Genomic DNA, 21,063 nt, shown 5'->3' on the forward strand with positions numbered 1-21,063 from the left:
ATGGAGCTCTGAAAGGCAGCTCGAGCCAAGAGGCTCATATTCTTTTCCTGCCTGCAGCACGCACATGTAGCTGACCGGAAGTCTTCTCCGAAGACACAGCTGACATTGGAGGGAGGGCTTCACATTAGTCACATGCAACATGCTGCATGCACTGCACACTGCACATGACTGATGTGAAGTCCTCCCTCGACGTCAGCTCTGACATCAGGGGAAGACTTCCGGTTGGCAATGTGTGCTGTGGGACAAGGATCCTGGCTAGGCCTAGTGGCTCTGCTGAATCCTAGTCCTGGAGTTAAAATAAAGGTAGGAACACAGATTCTTTAATGTCTCCCAGAAATTGCACACTAAAATGTCCAGGTTGTTCAAACAAAACACTTTTAATGGAACACCAAAAGTTTCAAACAAAAATGTCAGAATTTGGCATGAGTGAAAACAAACTTTCAAGAATTCTCTTTACTTCTTTTATCAAACAAATAAGTCCTACTCCTAGCACCAGCCGTACTTCCAGAGTCAGTCCAAACTAATAGCAGCAAAATCCTCAGTTTAGCCTTCCGGCCACATTTAGGATATGACAGAACAGTCATGCATCAATTCAAACCTTTTGAGTATAAGGCGGATACTGGCTACAATATAAAAATCCTTAATTTAGTCTTCTGGCCATACTCATGGCTTAACAAAACAGTCCAAGCACTTTCTTGTAAAATGTTCTTTCTGGCTCTGGCTCTGGTTCTGACTGTGTCCCTGTTGGGTAGAGCTAAATCCCCAACAGGTTGGGAGGAGAGGAGCCTGTTCACCACAGGTGTTGCCGCCCTCCCCAAAGAGACAGGCTCCGGTTTGACTTCTTACACTCCCAGCACAAGTCAGAGCAGCGCACAAGCTGCTCCAAAACATAAATTCAAAAGTTCAAAAAAACAAGGAAAACTTCTGGGCTTAATAGCCTACTCACACTCCATTAAGTGTTCCTCCCAGTTAGGCAAGTCATAGTCCACCTGGCATTCCATGTCTTGTTCCTCAGGTTGGACTTCTGGTTCCTCCATTTCCCAATCTTCAGGGAAACTTTCTTGTGCTGGCCATGGTTCAATTGGAAGGACTGGCTTCCTTCCCAGCTTCTCCTCAGCTTCCTGTCCCAGCTGTCTCTCCCCTCTATCTGACGAGGAAAGCTCTGTAAATGGGAGCCTCGGCAACAAGCCACGCCCCCTCCTAGCAGGGTTAGCCAAATTCTTAAAGGGCCCTGTTCTTTCAGCTTGAGCTTTGGATACTCTTAAAGGGGCAGACACCTTCCTACATCTGTTCACAGTAACATAGTAACATAGTAACATAGTAGATGACGGCAGATAAAGACCCGAATGGTCCATCCAGTCTGCCCAACCTGATTCAATTAAAAATTTTTTTTTTTTTTTTTTTTCTTTTTTCTTCTTAGCTATTTCTGGGCGAGAATCCAAAGCTTTACCCGGTACTGTGCTTGGGTTCCAACTGCCGAAATCTCTGTTAAGACTTACTCCAGCCCATCTACACCCTCCCAGCCATTGAAGCCCTCCCCTGCCCATCCTCCTCCAAACGGCCATACACAGACACAGACCGTACAAGTCTGCCCAGTAACTGGCCTAGTTCAATCTTTAATATTATTTTCTGATTCTAAATCTTCTGTGTTCATCCCACGCTTCTTTGAACTCAGTCACAGTTTTACTCTCCACCACCTCTCTCGGGATCGCATTCCAGGCATCCACCACCCTCTCCGTAAAGTAGAATTTCCTAACATTGCCCCTGAATCTACCACCCCTCAACCTCAAATTATGTCCTCTGGTTTTACCATTTTCCTTTCTCTGGAAAAGATTTTGTTCTACGTTAATACCCTTTAAGTATTTGAACGTCTGAATCATATCTCCCCTGTCTCTCCTTTCCTCTAGGGTATACATATTCAGGGCTTCCAGTCTCTCCTCATATGTCTTCTGGTGCAAGCCTCCTATCATTTTCGTCGCCCTCCTCTGGACCGCCTCAAGTCCACAGGATTTTCACCTCGCTCAGGATGTTTCCTAGACCTGGTTACCGGGTTTTTACTGGGGTTTACAGGGACTTTCTCCTTGGATTCAGCAGGACTAGCCAGATCCCTGTCACAGTGCGCGCTGCAGGCAAGGAAAGAAGACACGCCTCTCGGCTTGAGCTGCCTCTAACCCAGTGGTCTCAAACTCAAATCCTTTTCAGGGCCACATTTTGGATTTGTAGGTACTTGGAGGGCCTCAGAAAAAAATAGTTAATGTCTTATTAAAGAAATGACAATTTTGCATGAGGTAAAACTCTTTATAGTTTATAAATCTTTCCTTTTGGCTAAGTCTTAATAATAATATTGTCATTTATAGCTAAATAGACAAATGATCAAGAAACTGGTTTTTTTTACTTTTGTGATTATGATAAACATACCGAGGGCCTCAAAATAGTACCTGGCGGGCCGCATATGGCCCCCGGGCCATGAGTTTGAGACCACTGCTCTAACTCCACGGGATACCCATGACCTGAAATGGTGTCCCCATGGGATCCCCGTGATCTGAAGGGGGAACCCAAGGGATTCCCATAGACCCCATTCCTGTGCAGCTCTCTGCAAGAGAGAAGAAGAGAAAAAATGGACAGCAGACACTGGAAAGAAAATTAGTAGAAGATAGACAAAAAGCAGAAAGAGAAAAACTAGGACCAAGATGATGAAAAAGCAAAATGACCAGATAACAAAAGGTAGAAAAAATAATTTTATTTTCTATTTTGTGATCACAATATATCAGATTTGAAATGTGTATCCTGTCAGAGCTGGTGTTAGACAGTAAGCGTGAACTGGGGCCTAAAAGAACATAAGAACATAAGAACATAAGCAGTGCCTCTGCCGGGTCAGACCACAGGTCCATCCTGCCCAGCAGTCCGCTCCCGCGGCGGCCCAAACAGGTCACGACCTGTCTGTATCACCAGAAGGGGCTCCCTTGCCACCTTGGTTTCTCATTTAAGTCCTGTCTTCCTATCGAAGTCCTAACCCTCCGGTCTTGCACATGCACGACCTGGTTTGGTTTCTATACTCATTACCTGATTAGCTTTCTATACTTGTGTTACATCCCAGCTCCTCCCTCAGTATCCCATGATCCCTTTATCCTTCAGGAATCCGTCCAATCCTTGTTTGAATCACTGTACCGTACTCTGCCTGATCACTTCCTCTGGTAGCGCATTCCAAGTGTCCACGACCCTTTGGGTGAAAAAAAACTTCCTTGCGTTTGTTTTGAATCTATCTCCCTTCAGTTTCTCCGAATGCCCCCTCGTACCTGTTGTCCCCTTCAGTCTGAAGAATCTGTCCCTATCCACCCTCTCTATGCCCCTCATGATCTTGAAGGTCTCTATCATATCTCCCCTGAGCCTCCTCTTTTCCAGAGAGAAGAGCCCCAGCCTATCCAACCTCTCGGCGTATGGGCAGTGTTCCAGCCCTTTTACCATTTTCGTTGCTCTCCTTTGGACTCTCTCAAGTACCGCCATGTCCTTCTTGAGGTGCGGCGACCAATACTGAACGCAGTATTCCAGATGTGGACGCACCATCGCTCGATACAATGGCATGATGACTTCCCGTGTTCTGGTTGTTATGCCCTTCTTTATGATGCCCAGCATCCTGTTGGCTTTTTTCGAGGCTGCTGCGCACTGTGCAGATGGCTTCAGTGATGCATCCACCAGCACACCCAAGTCTCTCTCAAGTCTGCTGTCTCCCAACAATACCCCCCCCCAATTTGTAGTTGAACAACGGGTTCTTTTTCCCTATATGCATGACCTTGCATTTGTCCACGTTAAAGCGCATTTGCCATTTGTTTGCCCAGTCTTCTAACTTGTCCAGGTCTCTTTGTAGGTCCTCACACTCCTCCCTGGTCCTAACTCTGCCGCACAGTTTGGTATCGTCTGCAAATTTTATAACCTCGCACTTTGCCTCCTTTTCCAGGTCATTGATAAATATGTTAAAGAGTAATGGCCCCAGCACCGACCCCTGTGGTACACCGCTCGTGACTCCCCGCCAGTCAGAATATTGACCCTTTACTCCGACCCTCTGCAGTCTGCCCGACAACCAGTGCTTGATCCATCTGTGCACATGTTGTCGGGCAGACTGCAGAGGGTCAGTGTGGGGTTGGAGAGGTTGTATCCCTATATTTCTACTAAGATTAAACTCCTCTTCTATTAAACTGTGCTAGCAGTTTGTAGCGCAGAGGGCCATGCTGCTCCCAAAACTAATAGGAACTCTATGAGTGTCGTGAGCAGCATGGCTCACTGCGCTAAAAACTGCTAGCGCAGTATAATAGAAGAGGCCCTAAGTATCTTAATAAAGTATTCAACCCCCAACTTAGCCTGTGTTATAGATTTTGGCCCCTTATGTGATTTGAGTTTGACACCCCTAACCTAAGGATTTAGTTCAGCAATTTCAAGATTCTTATACTAACCTCTATACCTTTGGAGTATTGCCTTCTAGTGAGGCTATTTTGACCTTTCTTCATACTGTTTCCCCCTACTTTTATGTAGAGTCAGCATGATGCACTTAATAGTCCTGTCCGGCTTTACTCACTTGTACTATTTTTGCTGGACAGGGATTTAGAGGGCAGGTTGTAGGCCATAGGGTTTTCAGGGTTTTTTTTAAGAGCTTCCTCTGTGACCTGGTTGAATGAATCCCAAATGGTTGTGCATCTTTCTTTTCCATTTCTAAAATCTGATTTGCTTTCTTAGCTGCCACCACACATTGAGCTAGGGGTTTCAATGTATCCTCAGTGATGATATCCAGATCCTTTTCCTGGGTGGTGAGTCTTAACATAGAAACTTGCATTACATAGCTATAGTGCAGGTTCTCCTTTCCCACATACATCACTTTGCACTTGATCACATTTAGCATCATATACCCATGCATTAATCTCTATTTCAAAAGAAAGGTGCCTTGAAATATAAACCAAGTGGTGCAACCGGTAGGAAAAAATCTCAGCCCATCTTCCTGCCTACTGCTTCTTCTTGATTTGTCCCTTTTTCCATTTACTTCAAGTACCTTCACCAAATACATTCACTCTAAAACAAATATACATACATTTTTAATGACTAGGTTGAAGAATATTTCCAGCTTGAAAAATTTACTCAGACTGTTCCCCGCTTTGTTTTTATTCTTCCAGAGGCTCCAAAGAAAAGCCAATACCATTTAATGTTGTCTTGATTCACTTGCAAAGCAATACCACTCATAAAACCAATGCTAGGAAGTTTTTCTTCATCCAACGGGTGGTGGACAGTTGGAATGAGCTTCCAGAGCGCGTGATAGGACAGAGTACGGTATTGGGGTTCAAGAAGGGATTGGACAATTTTCTGAAGGAAAAGGGGATAGAGGGGTATAGAAAGAGGATTACTACACAGGTCCTGGACCTGTTGGGCCGCCGCATGAGTGGACTGCTGGGCATGATGGACCTCTGGTCTGACCCAGCAGAGGCACTGCTTATGTTCTTATGTTCTTATAAATCATTCTAGATTTCTGTGCGTACTATCTGAAACATTTCACTCTGTAGCCCTCAATCTCACTCCTTGGAGTGATAAATCTCACTCTTTGGGATGGTTCATCCTTAGCATCTCTGTAAATTCAGGGACACTTCAAGTTTCAAGTTTAATAAAACTTTGATTTGATCCAAAATCATAATTCAATGCGATTTACAAATAATGATAAAATTGGGGTAAAAAAAACAACAATCTCACTCTTTGGGATGGTTCATCCTTAGCCTCTCTGTAAATTCAGGGACACTTCAAGTTTCAAGTTTAATAAAAATTTGATTTGATCGCAAAATCATAATTCAATGCGATTTACAAATAATGATAAAATTGGAGTAAAAAAACATTAATCAAACCAGACGGTTAATACAACTTTAGACCAACCAGACACAGAAGGTTAAAAAAAATGAAGGGTTAAATACAATTTGTAAACAAATGAAAAGGACAAGTTGATGAAACAATAGGATGGGGGAAAGGTTACCCGCTCAATTTTCACTTATCAGAGTTACTAATACTCTAACATGCATCCTTAAAAAGCCAGCTTTTCAGAAGCCTTTTAAACTTAATTAAGTAATTTTTCTCCCCTTATATTGATTGGAAGTGAATTCCAGATTTGAGGGGCCGTAACAGAAAAGATCGTGTCTCTCCTTCAATAAATGAGTCTTAGTGAAGGGACTAAGAGGAGAGATTTCTCTTCTGATCTTAAGGATTTAGTAGGAATATAAGGGATTAGAAAGGGTTAAATACATTTATGTACCACCCTCTTAGGAGTATCCCTGGATTTGTGGGGAGGGTGGGAAGAAGAGAGTTGGCCTAATGTGAGGCTGTCTATGTGTAAATGACTAAATCTCCCCAAAGGGGGAGCATGTAATACCAGGTACAGAATACGTCCCTTTATAAAATGACCCCCAATTTTATAAAGGAGAGCCTAACAGGAGCCCAGAAACAAGCAAATCTGCAAATTATGTGCTATTGGATGCTATGACCCATGTGATATAAACTATTCTCTCAGAGTGATTAAAAAAGGATTATACTGTATATTCATTATTTTATATTTTCTTGACAGGTCAGTTATATTTCACAGAATATTTATATGAGTGACCCTGTTCAATATCCTTATTTTTATCGGACTGTCTCCAGTGAGTTGCATCTCTGTGTTGCGATAGGCAAGCTACTGAAGTATTTTGGCTGGAAATGGGTCAGTATATTTTCAACTGATGATGAAAGTAGTATGAGATCTGTCCAGATCCTCAAAGAAGGGATTGAACGGAATGGTGGCTGCATTGCATTTCATCGCACCTTTCCTCACCGGGAAAAAACCACAAAATTGGATTCACAGCAACTTCAAAGAACAATTAAAGAATCATCAACTGTGATCATTCTCTACTATGGTAAATACTCTGACTTTCCACTACCACTTATACGGAAATATCAAACATATGCACAAAGTGGCAAGGTTTCTATCACCCTAGCTGAGGTAGAATTAATAAATCCAAATATATACCTATATCACTATAACATAAGCAACAAGTTCTTTATATTCAAACCACAAAAGAAAGTTATGCCAAATTTTTTTAAATTTATCCGTGAGATGAAACCTGTCTGGCTGGCAAGTGATTACGAAGCTAAAACTTGGTGGAAAGACCTGTGTAACAGCAGATGCTCAAAGATGATCAGAAGAGACTGCAAGTCTTACAATATGGTTTACTCTCAATGTTTCAGCACATCCTTTAGCAGCAGCTATAGTGTGTACAATGCTGTGTATGCCGTGGCACACGCACTGCATGACATGATCATGTCTGGCTCAAGAAATGGCACCACATGGACTAGAGAAAATAGGGAAGTTTTGCACTCTTTGCCATGGAAGGTAATTTTAGTATTTGATACCAGAATTTTTTATTCAAAAGAAAGAGTGGTATCCTTTGCACAGAGTGAGAGGGAAACTTACACAGGAGTAATGAAGGTGACCCTTCATCCTTAACCACCTTCTCCCCCTCATGATTTTGATAAATACACCCAACAATCATGAACAAACAAACACGATGAAGTTACAGGGAAATACTTTTAAAACCAATTGGAGAAAATTTTTTTTTCACTCAGAGAATAGTTAAGCTCTGGAACACATTGCCAGAGGATGTGGTAAGAGTGGATAGTGTAGCTGGTTTTAAGAAAGGTTTGGACAAGTTCCTGAAGGAAAAGTCCATAGTCTGTCATTGAGGAAGACATGGGGAAGCCACTGCTTGCTCTGGATCGGTAGCATGGAATATTGCTACTCCTTGGGTTTTGGCCAGTGTCACACCCACGCTCTGGCGCTGCGTTGCGAGCCCCGGGATTGTGACAAAGTTCTCTGGCCTGGCGTGTCCCTTACCACCAAGGGACCCTTCAGGACTTTGCCTGGCTTCTTATCAGCGCAATAAGGGCATGCAAGGGAAGAGTCCAAGTCAGAATGCAGTAAATGAAAGTTTTATTATGGTCACTGGTTTCATTAAGCAAAAGGCACAGGCTTCAGCTCAGCAGTTTCAAAACAATCATTATCATGGGGCAAACATAAGCTGCTCAAACAGGGCAAAATCCTCAAAATCCAGTGTCCAGGTTTTGGTAAGCCCCACCTTAGCCTTCAGTCCCCCTGCCTCTGGACTTTCTTAGTATTCCACTACACAGTCCTTTTCACCAGGGCAGGTCGTTTAGGCACATCATCTATGGGGCATTTACAACACCGCTTATGCTCCAGCAGCTATGCCGGTTCATGGTGTAAAATGCAAGGTATGTCTGCTAGGGCTGTTCCTAATATAAAGCCCATTGCTAGAGCAGATAGTGCCCAAGCTGCTCTGTTTAATCCCCAAGGTAACCTTTTGCCTGCCATGACTCCTGTATCCAGCAGAGGGAGTGCTAGTGCTAAACTGCAGGTTTCCCTTCCCCCACTTAGTAAGGGAAGGAAAATCAGGATATCCGGCACACCTGAGCATTTGGGGCGTGGTCCCCAACTTCTAAACCTTAGGTCTGCATGGCTAGAGGGAGAGAAGGAGAGCTGGAGGCAAGGGAAGCAGTCGCAAGGCTCAGGGCTGGCAGCTCTGCCTAGCTGTTCAGTTCCCAAATCCATGGAACTGGTTGAGGCTGGAGCAGAATCACCGGTAGGCCCTTTGGAAGAAGTCCAGGGTATGGAACTGGATTTGGAGCCGGAGCCAGTGACAGAGTTACCATCCAGAGTGCAGCCCATGGAAGTCAGCTAAGCCAAGGCAAGTGTTTAAAGCCTCTAAACTGTGGATTATAAATATCCGGGTGTTTGCTGATTGGACTATTTTTGTTTGCATTGCAACTGTTTTGTATCACTGTGGATTACAAGTGTCCAGGTTTTCCTGGAAGGCCTATTGTTTGAGCAGGTCAGACTGTTTTTGTACTCCAGTAACATAGTAACATAGTAGATGACGGCAGATAAAGACCCGAATGGTCCATCCAGTCTGCCCAACCTGATTCAATTTAAATTTAAATTTTCTTCTTAGCTATTTCTGGGCAAGAATCCAAAGCTTTACCCGGTACTGTGCCGAAATCTCTGTTAAGACTTACTCCAGCCCATCTACACCCTCCCAGCCATTGAAGCCCTCCCCAGCCCATCCTCCACCAAATGGCCATATACAGACATAAAAAACTGGCTAGCCTTGCCGCACAGCAAGACATTTTCCTTACCTCTACCAAATATTATGTAGAAATGAACAACAGTAGTAGAATGTTAGCTAACTACCTTAAAAGGAAACGACTTAAAATCCAGATCCCATCTATAAAAAGCTCTAACAGACATCTCTTATCCTCACACTCTGATATTTCTACAGCCTTTCATTCCTATTACGCTACACCAGTGGTCTCAAACTCAAACCCTTTGCAGGGCCACATTTTGGATTTGTAAGTATTTGGAGGGCCTCAGAAAAAATAGTTACTGTCTTATTAAAGAAATGATAATTTTGCATGAGGTAAAACTCTTTATAGTTTATAAATCTTTCCTTTTGGCTAGGTCTTAATAATAATACTGTAATTTATAGTTAAAGAGGCATATGATCAAAAAACTGTTATTTTACTTTTGTGATTATGATACATATACCAAAGGCCTCAAAATAGTACCTGGTGGGCTGCATGTGGCCCCCGGGCCGCCTGTTTGAGACCACTGCTCTACACTATATTCCTCAGAAGTGTCTGAGCAACCCGATTCTATAAACCATTTTCTGGCTTCACTAAAATCCCCTAAACTCTCACAAGCTGACTGTGATTCACTACAAAAGCCGTTTGACGTCTCTGAAATAATATCGTCTATAAAGCACCTCTCTTCGGGGAAAACACCTGGATTAGATGGGCTTACAGTAGAACTTTACAAGGCCATCCAGGATAAACTGTCCCCTATACTTACATCTCTATTCAATTCCCTTAGCCCTCAACATATAGACAACTATAGACCTGTGAGTCTTACGTCTGTCCCCGGCAAGATGATTGAATCACTGATCAAGGATAGCATAGTTCAGCACTTGGACACACACGACTTGATGAAACCCAGTCAACATGGATTCAGGAAAGGGAAATCGTGTTTGACGAATTTACTCCAATTCTTTGAGACCGTGAACGAGCAAATTGATAGTGGAAGCCGGTGGACATAATATACTTGGATTTCCAGAAAGCGTTCGACAAAGTTCCACACGAAAGACTTCTCAGGAAACTACAAAGCCATGGCATAGAGGGAGATATACAAAGATGGATAGGCAAATGGCTGGAAAACCGAAAGCAGAGAGTGGGCATAAATGGGAAGTTCTCTGACTGGGAGAAAGTGACTAGTGGTGTACCCCAGGGCTCGGTACTTGGGCCGATCCTTTTTAATATTTATATCAATGACATGGAAAACGGAACATCCAGTGAGATCATCAAGTTTGCAGACGACACAAAACTCTGCCGGGCAATCAGATCGCAGGAGGATAGTGAGGAAATCAAACGAGAATGCAAGACGGGCAATGTAATAATATTGGGAGACTTCAATTTCCCGAGGATAGACTGGAAACTAGGAACCTCCAACTGCGGCAAGGAGGCCAAGTTCCTGGAGGCGCTAGGGGATTGCTTCCTGGAACAAATGGTGAAAGAGCCGACAAGAGGCAACGTCACCCTGGACTTGGTGCTAAATGGCCTCACGGGACCGACAAAAGAAGTAGAAGTTACGGTACCGCTGGGGACGAGCGATCACAATGTGATCATCTTTAAGCTTGACATCGGGAATAGAAAAAGTGCCAAAACCTTAACCAAAACCTTTAACTTTAAAAAGGGCAAATACGATCGCATGAGAGCCATGGTGAAACAACGACTCAAGAAAAAGGTGGATAAAATTGAAACAGTAGACCAGGCATGGTCCCTACTGAAAAGTACTATCACAGAAGCACAAAACCTACACATTCCGAGGATCTCCAAGGAAGGGAGAACAAAAGGTAAGGGAGAACCGGCATGGCTTACCAGACAGGTGAAGGAAGCCATAAAAGAAAAGAAGGACTCTTTCAAAAAATGGAAACACATCAAAACGACCGAAGCATGGAAAAAACATAAAGACGAACAGAAGAAATGTCACAAGGCGGTGAGGGATGCCAAAAAGGACTATGAAGAAAAAATAGCGCAAGAGGCCAAGAACTTCAAGCCCTTCTTTAGATACGTGAAAGGGAAAAAACCCGCAAAAGAGGCGGTGGGACCCCTGGACGACCAGGGAAGAAAAGGGTACATTAAGGAAGATAAACAAATTGCGGACAAACTAAATTCCTTCTTTGCGTCTGTCTTTACGGAGGAGGATACTGCAAAAATACCAGAGGCAATGAAAGTGTTTAATGGAGTAATAGAAGACAGCCTCACCACAGTTGAAGTGGAGTTGGACCAGATATACTACCAGATCGACAAACTTAAAAGTGACAAATCCCCTGGACCGGATGGAATTCATCCGAGAGTCTTAAAAGAATTGAAGATTGAAATCGGAGAGTTATTGCAAAAACTCACCAATCTGACAATCAGAACTGGACAGATACCAGATGACTGGAAGATAGCGAATGTCACGCCAATTTTCAAGAAAGGATCAAGAGGAGAACCGGGCAACTACAGACCAGTGAGCCTTACGTCTGTCCCTGGAAAGATGGTTGAAGCACTGATCAAGGATAGCATAGTCCGGCACTTAGATACACACGACTTGCTGAAACCCAGTCAACATGGGTTCAGGAAAGGGAAATCATGTTTAACGAATTTGCTTCAATTTTTTGAGACCGTGAACAAGCAAATTGATAGTGGAATGCCGGTGGACATAATTTATTTGGACTTCCAGAAAGCATTCGACAAAGTTCCGCATGAAAGACTTCTCAGGAAACTACAAAGCCATGGAATAGAGGGAGATATACAAAGGTGGATAGGCAAATGGCTGGAAAACAGGAAGCAGAGAGTGGGCATAAATGGGAAGTTCTCAGACTGGGAGAAAGTGACTAGTGGTGTGCCCCAGGGCTCGGTACTTGGGCCGATTCTATTTAATATATATATCAATGACCTGGAAGGCGGAATATCCAGTGAGATCATTAAGTTTGCAGACGACACAAAGCTATGCCGGGAAATCAGATCGCAGGAAGATAGCGAGGAACTCCAGAGCGACTTGTATCAGCTAGAGAAATGGGCAGAGCAATGGCAGATGAAGTTCAACGTGGAGAAATGCAAAGTAATGCATTTAGGTAGTAAGAATAAGGAACACGAGTATAGAATGTCAGGAGCAACTCTGGGTAAGAGCGAACAAGAAAAGGACCTGGGTGTACTGATAGATAGGACCCTGAAGCCGTCGGCACAATGTGCGGCAGCGGCAAAGAAAGCAAACAGAATGTTGGGCATGATAAAGAAAGGAATCACAAGTAGATCGGAGAAAGTCATAATGCCGCTTTATAGAGCGATGGTCAGACCACACTTGGAATACTGTGTACAACATTGGTCTCCCAACCTAAAGAAGGATATAAAACTGCTGGAGAGGGTGCAGAGACGAGCAACGAAACTAATAAGAGGTATGGAGAAATTGGAATATGAGGAACGACTCAAGAAACTAGGATTGTTCTCCCTTGAGAAGAGGAGGCTGCGAGGGGACATGATAGAGACGTTCAAAATACTGAAAGACATCGATAAAATAGAGCAGAAAAACAAATTATTTACATTGTCCAATGTGACACGGACAAGAGGACATGGTTTGAAGCTAAGGGGTGACAAGTCCAGGACAAATGTCAGGAAGTTCTGCTTTACGCAGCGAGTGGTGGACGCATGGAATGCTCTTCCACAGGAGGTTATTAAGGAATCCACTGTGCTAGGATTCAAAGGCAAATTAGATGCACATCTCCTTATGAGAGGCATAGAGGGATATGGGTGATTAGAACAATCAGGTGTATACCTGACTGGGCCTCCGCGTGTGCGGATCGCCGGACTCGATGGACCATGGGTCTGATCCGGAGATGGCAATTCTTATGTTCTTATGTTCTTATGTTCCAGAGCGATTTGTGTCGGTTAGAAAAATGGGCGGAGAAATGGCAAATGAGGTTCAACGTGGAGAAATGCAAGGTAATGCATTTAGGCAGTAAGAATAAGGAATACGAGTACAAAATGACAGGTGCAACTCTGGGAAAAAGTGAACAAGAAAGAGACCTGGGTGTACTGATAGATAGGACCCTGAAGCCGTCGGCACAATGCGCGGCAGCGGCAAAGAAGGCAAATAGAATGTTGGGCATGATAAAGAAAGGAATCTCGAGTAGATCGGAGAAAGTAATAATGCCGCTTTATAGGGCAATGGTCAGACCTCACTTGGAATACTGCGTCCAACATTGGTCTCCCTACCTAAAGAAGGATATAAAACTGCTGGAGAGGGTGCAGAGACGAGCAACTAAACTAGTGAAGGGTATGGAGAAACTGGTATATGAGGATCGACTTAAAACACTGGGATTGTTCTCCCTTGAGAAAAGGAGACTGCGGGGGGATATGATCGAGACCTTCAAAATACTGAAAGGAATCGACAAAATAGAGCAGAGAAGATTATTTACATTGTCCAATTTGACACGGACAAGAGGACATGAAATGAAGCTAAGGGGGGACAAGTTCAGGACTAATGTCAGGAAGTTCTGCTTCACACAGAGAGTGGTGGACATCTGGAATACTCTCCCAGGGGAGATTATTGCGGAATCGACAGTCCCAGGCTTCAAAAGCAAACTAGATGCATATCTCCTTGAGAAAGGCATATAAAGATATGGAGGCTATAAATAAACCAGGTGTATACCTGGCGGGGCCTCCGCGTGTGCGGATCGCCGGACTTGATGGACCGAAGGTCTGATCCGGAGATGGCGCTTCTTATGTTCTTATGTTCTTAACAGATCTCTTCTAGTCATTTTCTTGACGCTGTAATTACGGTTATCCCTAAACCTAACAAAGACCCCCAACAAATCTCCAACTATATACCCGTATCATTATTAAATGTTGATTACAAAATCTATGCCACAGTCCTCTCCCATAGACTTCATCACCATATTAGTAAATTAATTTCTTCTCACCAAATTGGTTTTATGCCGGGTAGACTCATTTCTGATAATTCTCGTCTTTTCTTCCACCTAGCGTCGATTGCTCGCTCTCTTAAAGCTCCATGTACAGCCATGTCACTAGATGCTGAAAAGGCGTTTGATAGGGTGGAATTGTCCTATTTGTTCCAAACAATGCAATGGTTTGATTTTCCTTCTAAATTTTTAGAATATGTCCAAATCCTCTATTCCAATCCTAGGGCCTCTATAATTACTAACAATATTTTGTCACCCTTTTTCACTTTGCACCGTGGTATCTGTCAAGGCTGCCCCCTTTCACCATACCTTTTTAACCTGGCTCTTGAGCCTCTTCTCTTAGCCATTAATTCTAATAAAAGCATCTCGGGCATCCTACACTGCAATTCAGAAAATAAATTATCGGCTTATACAGATGATATTCTTCTCTCTCTCACCAAACCTGATCACTTTGATCTAATTCAATCCTTCTCTGCGTTTTCAGGCTACAAAATAAAAAAAAACCAAAAAAACAGAAGTATTACCCCTCAATAACTACTCTTGTCCTGAATTAATTCAGCCATTTAATCTTCTCTGGTCCCCGTCGCATATCAGATACTTGGGAATTAATCTCTATACATCATTCCCTGCTACGATCAAACACAATGGCGACAATTTGATAACAATCTTTAAATCCCTGATACAATCCTGGCATCCCCTCCATCTTTCATGGTGGGGTAGAGTTGAGATGGTTAAAATGGTTTTAGCTCCAAAAATTAACTTTGTACTTAGCATGATTCCCCACTTATTTCCACCCCTTTTCTACAAAACGGTAGATAAACCCATTTCTGCCTTCATTTGGAATCATAAACCCCCCAAAATTGCCCTTAAAAAGGTATGTGGGGGTTAGCCTCACGTTACATGTGGTGGGATAGCGGGCCAATATTTGGCAAAATTTCATCACGTGAGGCACACCACCTTGCCCAGCACTTCAGATGCTGGAAGAAATCAGTGCCGTAGCACTGGTTTAAGATAAGTCTGCTTAGGAGGAAAATAAGGACTTGTGCTGCACCTTTTTCTTAGTCAGACTAAAAGACACTTTACTGTGTGGAATTCTGTCTTAACAGAAAAGAACTCCTTTTGGACGTTGAGAGTTCAGAATACAGTTTGTGGAGTTTGTTTTTCCTCTTTTCTGTTTTGGCTGTTTTTTTTTTTTTTTTTGAAACTCTCTGATGGGAGAGATTATAAGAATAATGAGTTTACCTCTTATGAACATTACAAGACTTTCCTATTAATGGTCATTGCCTGACAAGTTTAGTTTGTGATAACTTTGTTTTGAGGACTGATATTCAAGCTGGAGAGTGAAGCAACTATTTTGTTTTTGAATATTTCACATTAAATCCAGTCCAGGTTTTGGTTTTCTTACTTACCTGTTTGCAGTGTGTTTTTCCTTTTTGTGCTAATCCTGACTTATTTATCCTTGTGTCGCCAGCCGCAGCACACAAGGACCAAAACTTCAGTGTCCCAGCGGCTCGGGACCCATTGCCCTGACCCCGCTGGTAACAATGGGCATGTAAGCCCAGCAAAGGAAAACAAACCCTAACAAAAACTGAGCAACCAAAAACATAGCCAGCATGTCACATGGTTTCACCAGCTTATTGTTTCCTCACACACACTGTTGATCTGTAAAAAGTAATCCTCATTTGCACAAGTTTCAAAAGGCAAACTTAACACACCCCAGACTGGGAAGAAGTTTTCTTTCTGTTTAGTCTTAGCACTGGGAACATGCAGGGCTCTCAGCACGTCTCCCTGCTGTGCGTTAAGGTAATTAATTATGCACAGCTGTGGGGGAGGAACATTCCTGGCTCCGCCTATCAGCTAGCAGGAAAATACTTCAAAACATTTGTTAGCCTCAGAAATAAAGCTTTTGGGCACAAACTTAAAGTTTACTATACAAGGAGAGACATACAAATCCCCTTCAAAACAAATCCCTCTCTTCTCTGGTGGCTTCACAATTGTAGATAAAGGCACTACACATATCTCTTACTGTATGTCAATATCCATGGGCACCACCTCTGGTCCTACCAGACTTTCTTGTGTATCCATGGCTTCCCCTAGGGTTCCTTCCCAACTCTCAGGGGCAGAGGCAAGTGAAGGGGCACATATATGCCTTCTTTGTAAGTTTTTCTATTCCTGCTTGTGAAATAAAAAAGCGCTCTGTGTTCTCTATAGCTAACTAGTTTGCCAAGGTCACTCCTCCTCATGAAACTGGTGGATGATTTTGTTTCTTGTGAGACACTTAGATAAGAAACAAGAAACATTTGCTAAGCTTAGACAATAAAGCACAGTAGTTATGGAACATCCCCCCCTCCTTATGTTTGCTACCAAATATGGTTTTCCCTACAGTCATATCCTGAAAAAACTGACCCATGTAAAATGCTATATAAATGCTCCAGTACTCTGAATAAAGATCACATCTGTTTGCCTATTTGCGTGTGCGTTTGTATGTCTGTGTGTGTGTGCTTTCCTTCTAGGATGCATCCATAGTGAGAACAGCAGAACAAGGTAAATACAAATTGGGACCTGTGGTCGTTTCAGCAAGCTCCTCTGCATCCACCATTTGCCAGTCTGTACCATCAGACTCCTCTGGGTGAAGAGAGAGTGGCTGGCTCTCTCCCGTTTGCCTCCATGCTGCTTCCCCACTTAGTGTACTGCACTCCCTCATTTTAAGCTGTGGAGAGACACTCCCCCTCAGCCTAGGTGGGGGAGGGGCCTTCCATACCCAGGCTTGTTCCATCTGGCTAAGTGCAGGTTCTTTTCCAGCCTTAACCCTTGCCTGGATAGGCTGCTGGAAAGGTAGTAATCTCCTATCAGGCTTAGGGACAGGTTTAAACCGTGTGCAGCTTTTCTGCCCTGCCTCTTCCGACTCCACTTCAATGTCTGAGCAGTAGTCAGCTAACTCTGTAGTCTGTGATTCTACTTGGTCAGCTCTCTTGCAAAGGGGTATAGTATATTTCTTCCTTATCTCTGTGGCAAAACCCGGACCGGACTTGGGTTTGTCATAGACAAAACCCGAAACGGACTTGGGTTTGTCACATTCCCCCACACTTAAAAGCTGACTATTGCTGATAGTTGGATTACCCCCCCATGTTCTCTGGGATCCTAGACAAGATGTCAACATTGGTGTTCAACTTCCCCGGCCGATGCACTACCGTGAACTTAAATGCCTGTAGTGCTAAGTACCAGCGAGTAAGCCGTGCGTTATTATTTCGTATGGTATTTAACCATTTTAATGCAGCATGGTCGGTGACCAGTGTGAACTCCCTATCCTGGAGGTAATGTTCCAGCATTTGCACCGCCCATTTCACTGCCAAACATTCTTGTTCCACGGTGGCATACCTCCATTCATTTGGGTGAAGTTTTCTGCTGAGGTACAACATTGGGTGTTCCATCCCCTGACTTTCCTGACTAAGGACTGCTCCTAGTCCTGTACCTGATGCGTCTGTTTGTAAGACCAAAGGTTAATTGAAATCAATGGCCTTCTGGACTGGTCAGGCACAGGCATTCTCTCAGGGCTTCGAAGGCCTGATTCTCAGTTTCCCCCCAACAAAGTGTTTCTGGACTTCCCTTTCTTAACATGTCCATGAGGGGCCCTGCCCGAGCTTAGGAATGAGCAATGAACTGCCTATAATAACCAATCAGCCCCAGGAAAGCTCTAAGCTGCTTTTTATTGCCAGGACGGGTATATGTCCAAATACATTCGACCTTATCCACCATAGGCCTACAATATATCCTAGGTACTTGACCTCCCGTTGGGCTAAGAAACACTTTTTCGGGTTCACTGTCAATCCCGCATTCCTCACTGCCCTCAGTACTAGCGCTAGGTGTCCTAGATGTTGTTCCCATGTTGTTGAGTGAATATGTCATCGATGTATGCATCCGCATACTCGTGGTGTTCCCTGAGCACCTCGTGGACTAAGTGTTGATAAGTTGCAGCTGCCCCGTGAAGTTCAAAAGGCATCCTCCTGAATTGGAACTACCCCCGAGGGATGCTGAACGCTGTCTTAGGCCATGCAGACTCCGTGAGAGGAATTTGCCAGTACCCTTTTGTTAGATCCAAGGTCATCAAAAACTGGGCCTGGCCTAGCTTATCCAACAGTTCATCGACCCTTGGCATCGGGAACGCGTCGAATTGGGACATCTCATTTAGTTGCCTAAAGTTGATGCAAAAACGAGGCGTCCCGTCTGCTTTGGGGACAATCACAATTGGACTGCACCAGGGCTCTGCGAACGCTCTATCACCCCTAAGGTGAGCATCTCCTGGACTAATTCCTCCACCAGCTTTTTCTTTTCTTCCGATAACCTATAAGGATGTACCCTTATCACCTTCCCTGGGTTGGTCACAATATCGTGGGCCACCACTTCTGTTCTGCCAGGTAGTGGGGAAAAAACATCATGACTTGACGGAATTGCCTTTGGGAGAGATCCGTTCCTATATTCACCTCCCCTTGTGTGCCAAATACTGCTATCTGCGGACCCAGGTCATCCTCCTGTCCCCGCTGTGCAAGCATTGTGAGGGCCACCCTATCTTTCCAGGGCTTTAACAAGTTAATATGATACGTTTGTACTCCCCCTTCACTCTATAATCCACGTCTCCTATTTTCTCTGTGACCGTCCCTGGTCTTTTCCATCGGGCCAAGAATTTGTGAGAGTCAGACGGCACCAACATTAACACCTGATCTCCCACCTGTAGCTGTCGTGACCTGGCTTTCTTATCATAATAGGTCTTCTGACGTTGGCTCCATTCTAAATTTTTCTTTCCCAGGACCAGAGCGCGCCTCAACCCCTCCTTAAGTCGCGCTAGATACGAAATAATATTACTCTCCGTCTCCTCCAGAAAGTTCCATTTGTCCCTTAACATGTCTAGCATTCCCCTAGGGGACCGCCCAAACATTAATTCATAGGGACTTATTCCTAGTGAGTCTTGGACTTTCTCCCGAGCAGCAAAAAGGGCGAAGGGTACCAGTAGGTCCCAATCCCTTGGTTCCTCTCCTACCCCCTTTGTGAGCATCTATTTAAGGGTTTGATTAAACCTTTCTACCATACCATTAGCTTGGGGGTGGTAGGCAGAGGTTTTAATGTGTCTGATACCAAAAACCTCCCAGAACAACTTCATCTCTGTTGAGAGGAAATTGCTGCCCTGGTCGGTCAGTACCTTCCTAGGAAATCCTACCAAACAAAATAACCCCAGTAACTCTTTCATAATGATGTGGACGTCGTTTTCCTGAGCGGAAATGCCCAAGGAAACTGGGTGGCTATGTCCATCACTACCAGAATGAAATTATTACCCCTAGGGTTTTTTTCCAGAGGCCCTACTATATCCATTGCCAGGCGCCCTACTGGATCTTCCACTATTAGAATGGGTATGAGCGGTGCTCTCGCTGGCCTTGCCAAGGACAACTTCTGGCAGGTCGGACAGGACTGACAGTATTCCATCACTTCCTGCCTAATCCCTGGCCAGAAGAATCGCCGAGCCACCTACGTAAAGGTAGCCTCTGCCCCCTTATGTCCCGATAAAGGGTGGTCATGCGCTACTCTCATAACCAGCTTCCTAAACCCATGAGGGACCACTAGCTGCTGTTCCTTACTACCTAGAATGTCCCCAGGACCTTCCCTGTACAACAGCCCTTGTCTTAGTATCCACCGGGTTGCTCCTTCTTGTCTTTCTCTTGCCCTCTGCCATCCTTCCCTAAGGGTAGGATCATCCTTTTGTTCCGCTCTAAAGGTAGGGAAGGTTTCCGTTACCTCTCTGGGTAGCCATGGGACCTTCTTAGTTCTTCCAACCTGTCCCATTGCCCTACCCCTCCTTTGCTGCTGCCTCCTTTTCTGTGAGCGTGACTTGCATTCCCCTTTCTGCCGTGCTTTCTGAAACGCTTCTCCTGTAAAGGGGAAAATCTCTCCTAACTGCGTTTCGTCCCCATCTTTAGTGGGTGCCTGTGACCGTGTATTGACTAAACAGTGCTTCCAAGTTTCAAGTTTCAAGTTTATTTGGTTTTAATATACCGACCATCAAATAAATATCTGGCCGGTGTACATTACAATAAAAATATAAATTAAATAGGGAGGGGAGTTAAAATATTCTACATTTAGAGGTACAAATAGTGTATATTAAAACATAGACTAGACAAACTTGATTGTGAGGGAAGAGGTTTATGGAAGGGTAAAGTTACAATGTAGAGAGAAAAGGGAGAAAGAGGGGATGGGAAAACAACATTTAGGAAGGGAAAAGTCATTAGAATAAATTTGTGATGTTGAACGAGTGAAGATGACTGAGAGTTAGCTACTAAACAGAAATAAATGCATCACGGAATAGGAAAGTCTTTAAGCCTGTTTTAAATTTATCTAGTTGTTGTTCATCACGAAGAAGTTGTGGTAAAGAATTCCATAGCATTGGGGCAGTAACAGAGAAATTTATTTTCCGTGTGTAATAAAAGCTTTTGATGGAGGGGATCAGAAGAAGATTTTGATTTGTGGATCTTAAGGTACGAGATGAACATTGAGGGATGAGAAGTTTATGTAGAAATGAAGGCAGATGGGAGGATTTTATTTTGAAGGTCAGGAGAATAATTTTGTAAGTAATTCGATGGGCCACAGGAAGCCAGTGGGCATCTTTCAGAATTGGGGTAACGTGATCATATTTTCCTAATTTATAAATGAGTTTTATTGCTGTATTTTGAATCAATTGAAGACGTCGGATTTCTTTTTGTGGAAGACCATTAAAGAGGGAATTACAGTAGTCAAGATGAGAAATGATCAAGGAATGGACTAGAATTGTAATAGATTCGGTCTGTAGGATTGAAGTCAAAGAGCGGATGATACGAAGTTTATAGAAACAAGTTTTTATTATAGAACTGATGTGATCGTGAAATGACAGATCTTTATCAATAATAACCCCTAAAAGTTTTATTTTTGTTTCCATTTGGATTGGAACTGATTTAAT

At 43.6% G+C, this 21,063-nt stretch overlaps 1 protein-coding gene across 1 annotated transcript in view; it reads left to right on the top strand.

The window, feature by feature from the left end:
- LOC117346196 (vomeronasal type-2 receptor 26-like) overlaps positions 1-21,063 on the top strand; it is a 124,955-nt gene that overhangs the window by 59,270 nt on the left and 44,622 nt on the right. Inside the window, exon 3 of the mRNA XM_033915598.1 lies at positions 7,243-7,387. Within this exon, the coding sequence (XP_033771489.1) occupies positions 7,243-7,387 (145 nt within the window). The remainder of the gene's footprint in view (positions 1-7,242; positions 7,388-21,063) is intronic.

The sequence above is a fragment of the Geotrypetes seraphini genome, chromosome 12 (genome assembly GCF_902459505.1).
Source record: "Geotrypetes seraphini chromosome 12, aGeoSer1.1, whole genome shotgun sequence".
NCBI classification, from domain to species: Eukaryota; Metazoa; Chordata; class Amphibia; order Gymnophiona; family Dermophiidae; genus Geotrypetes; species Geotrypetes seraphini.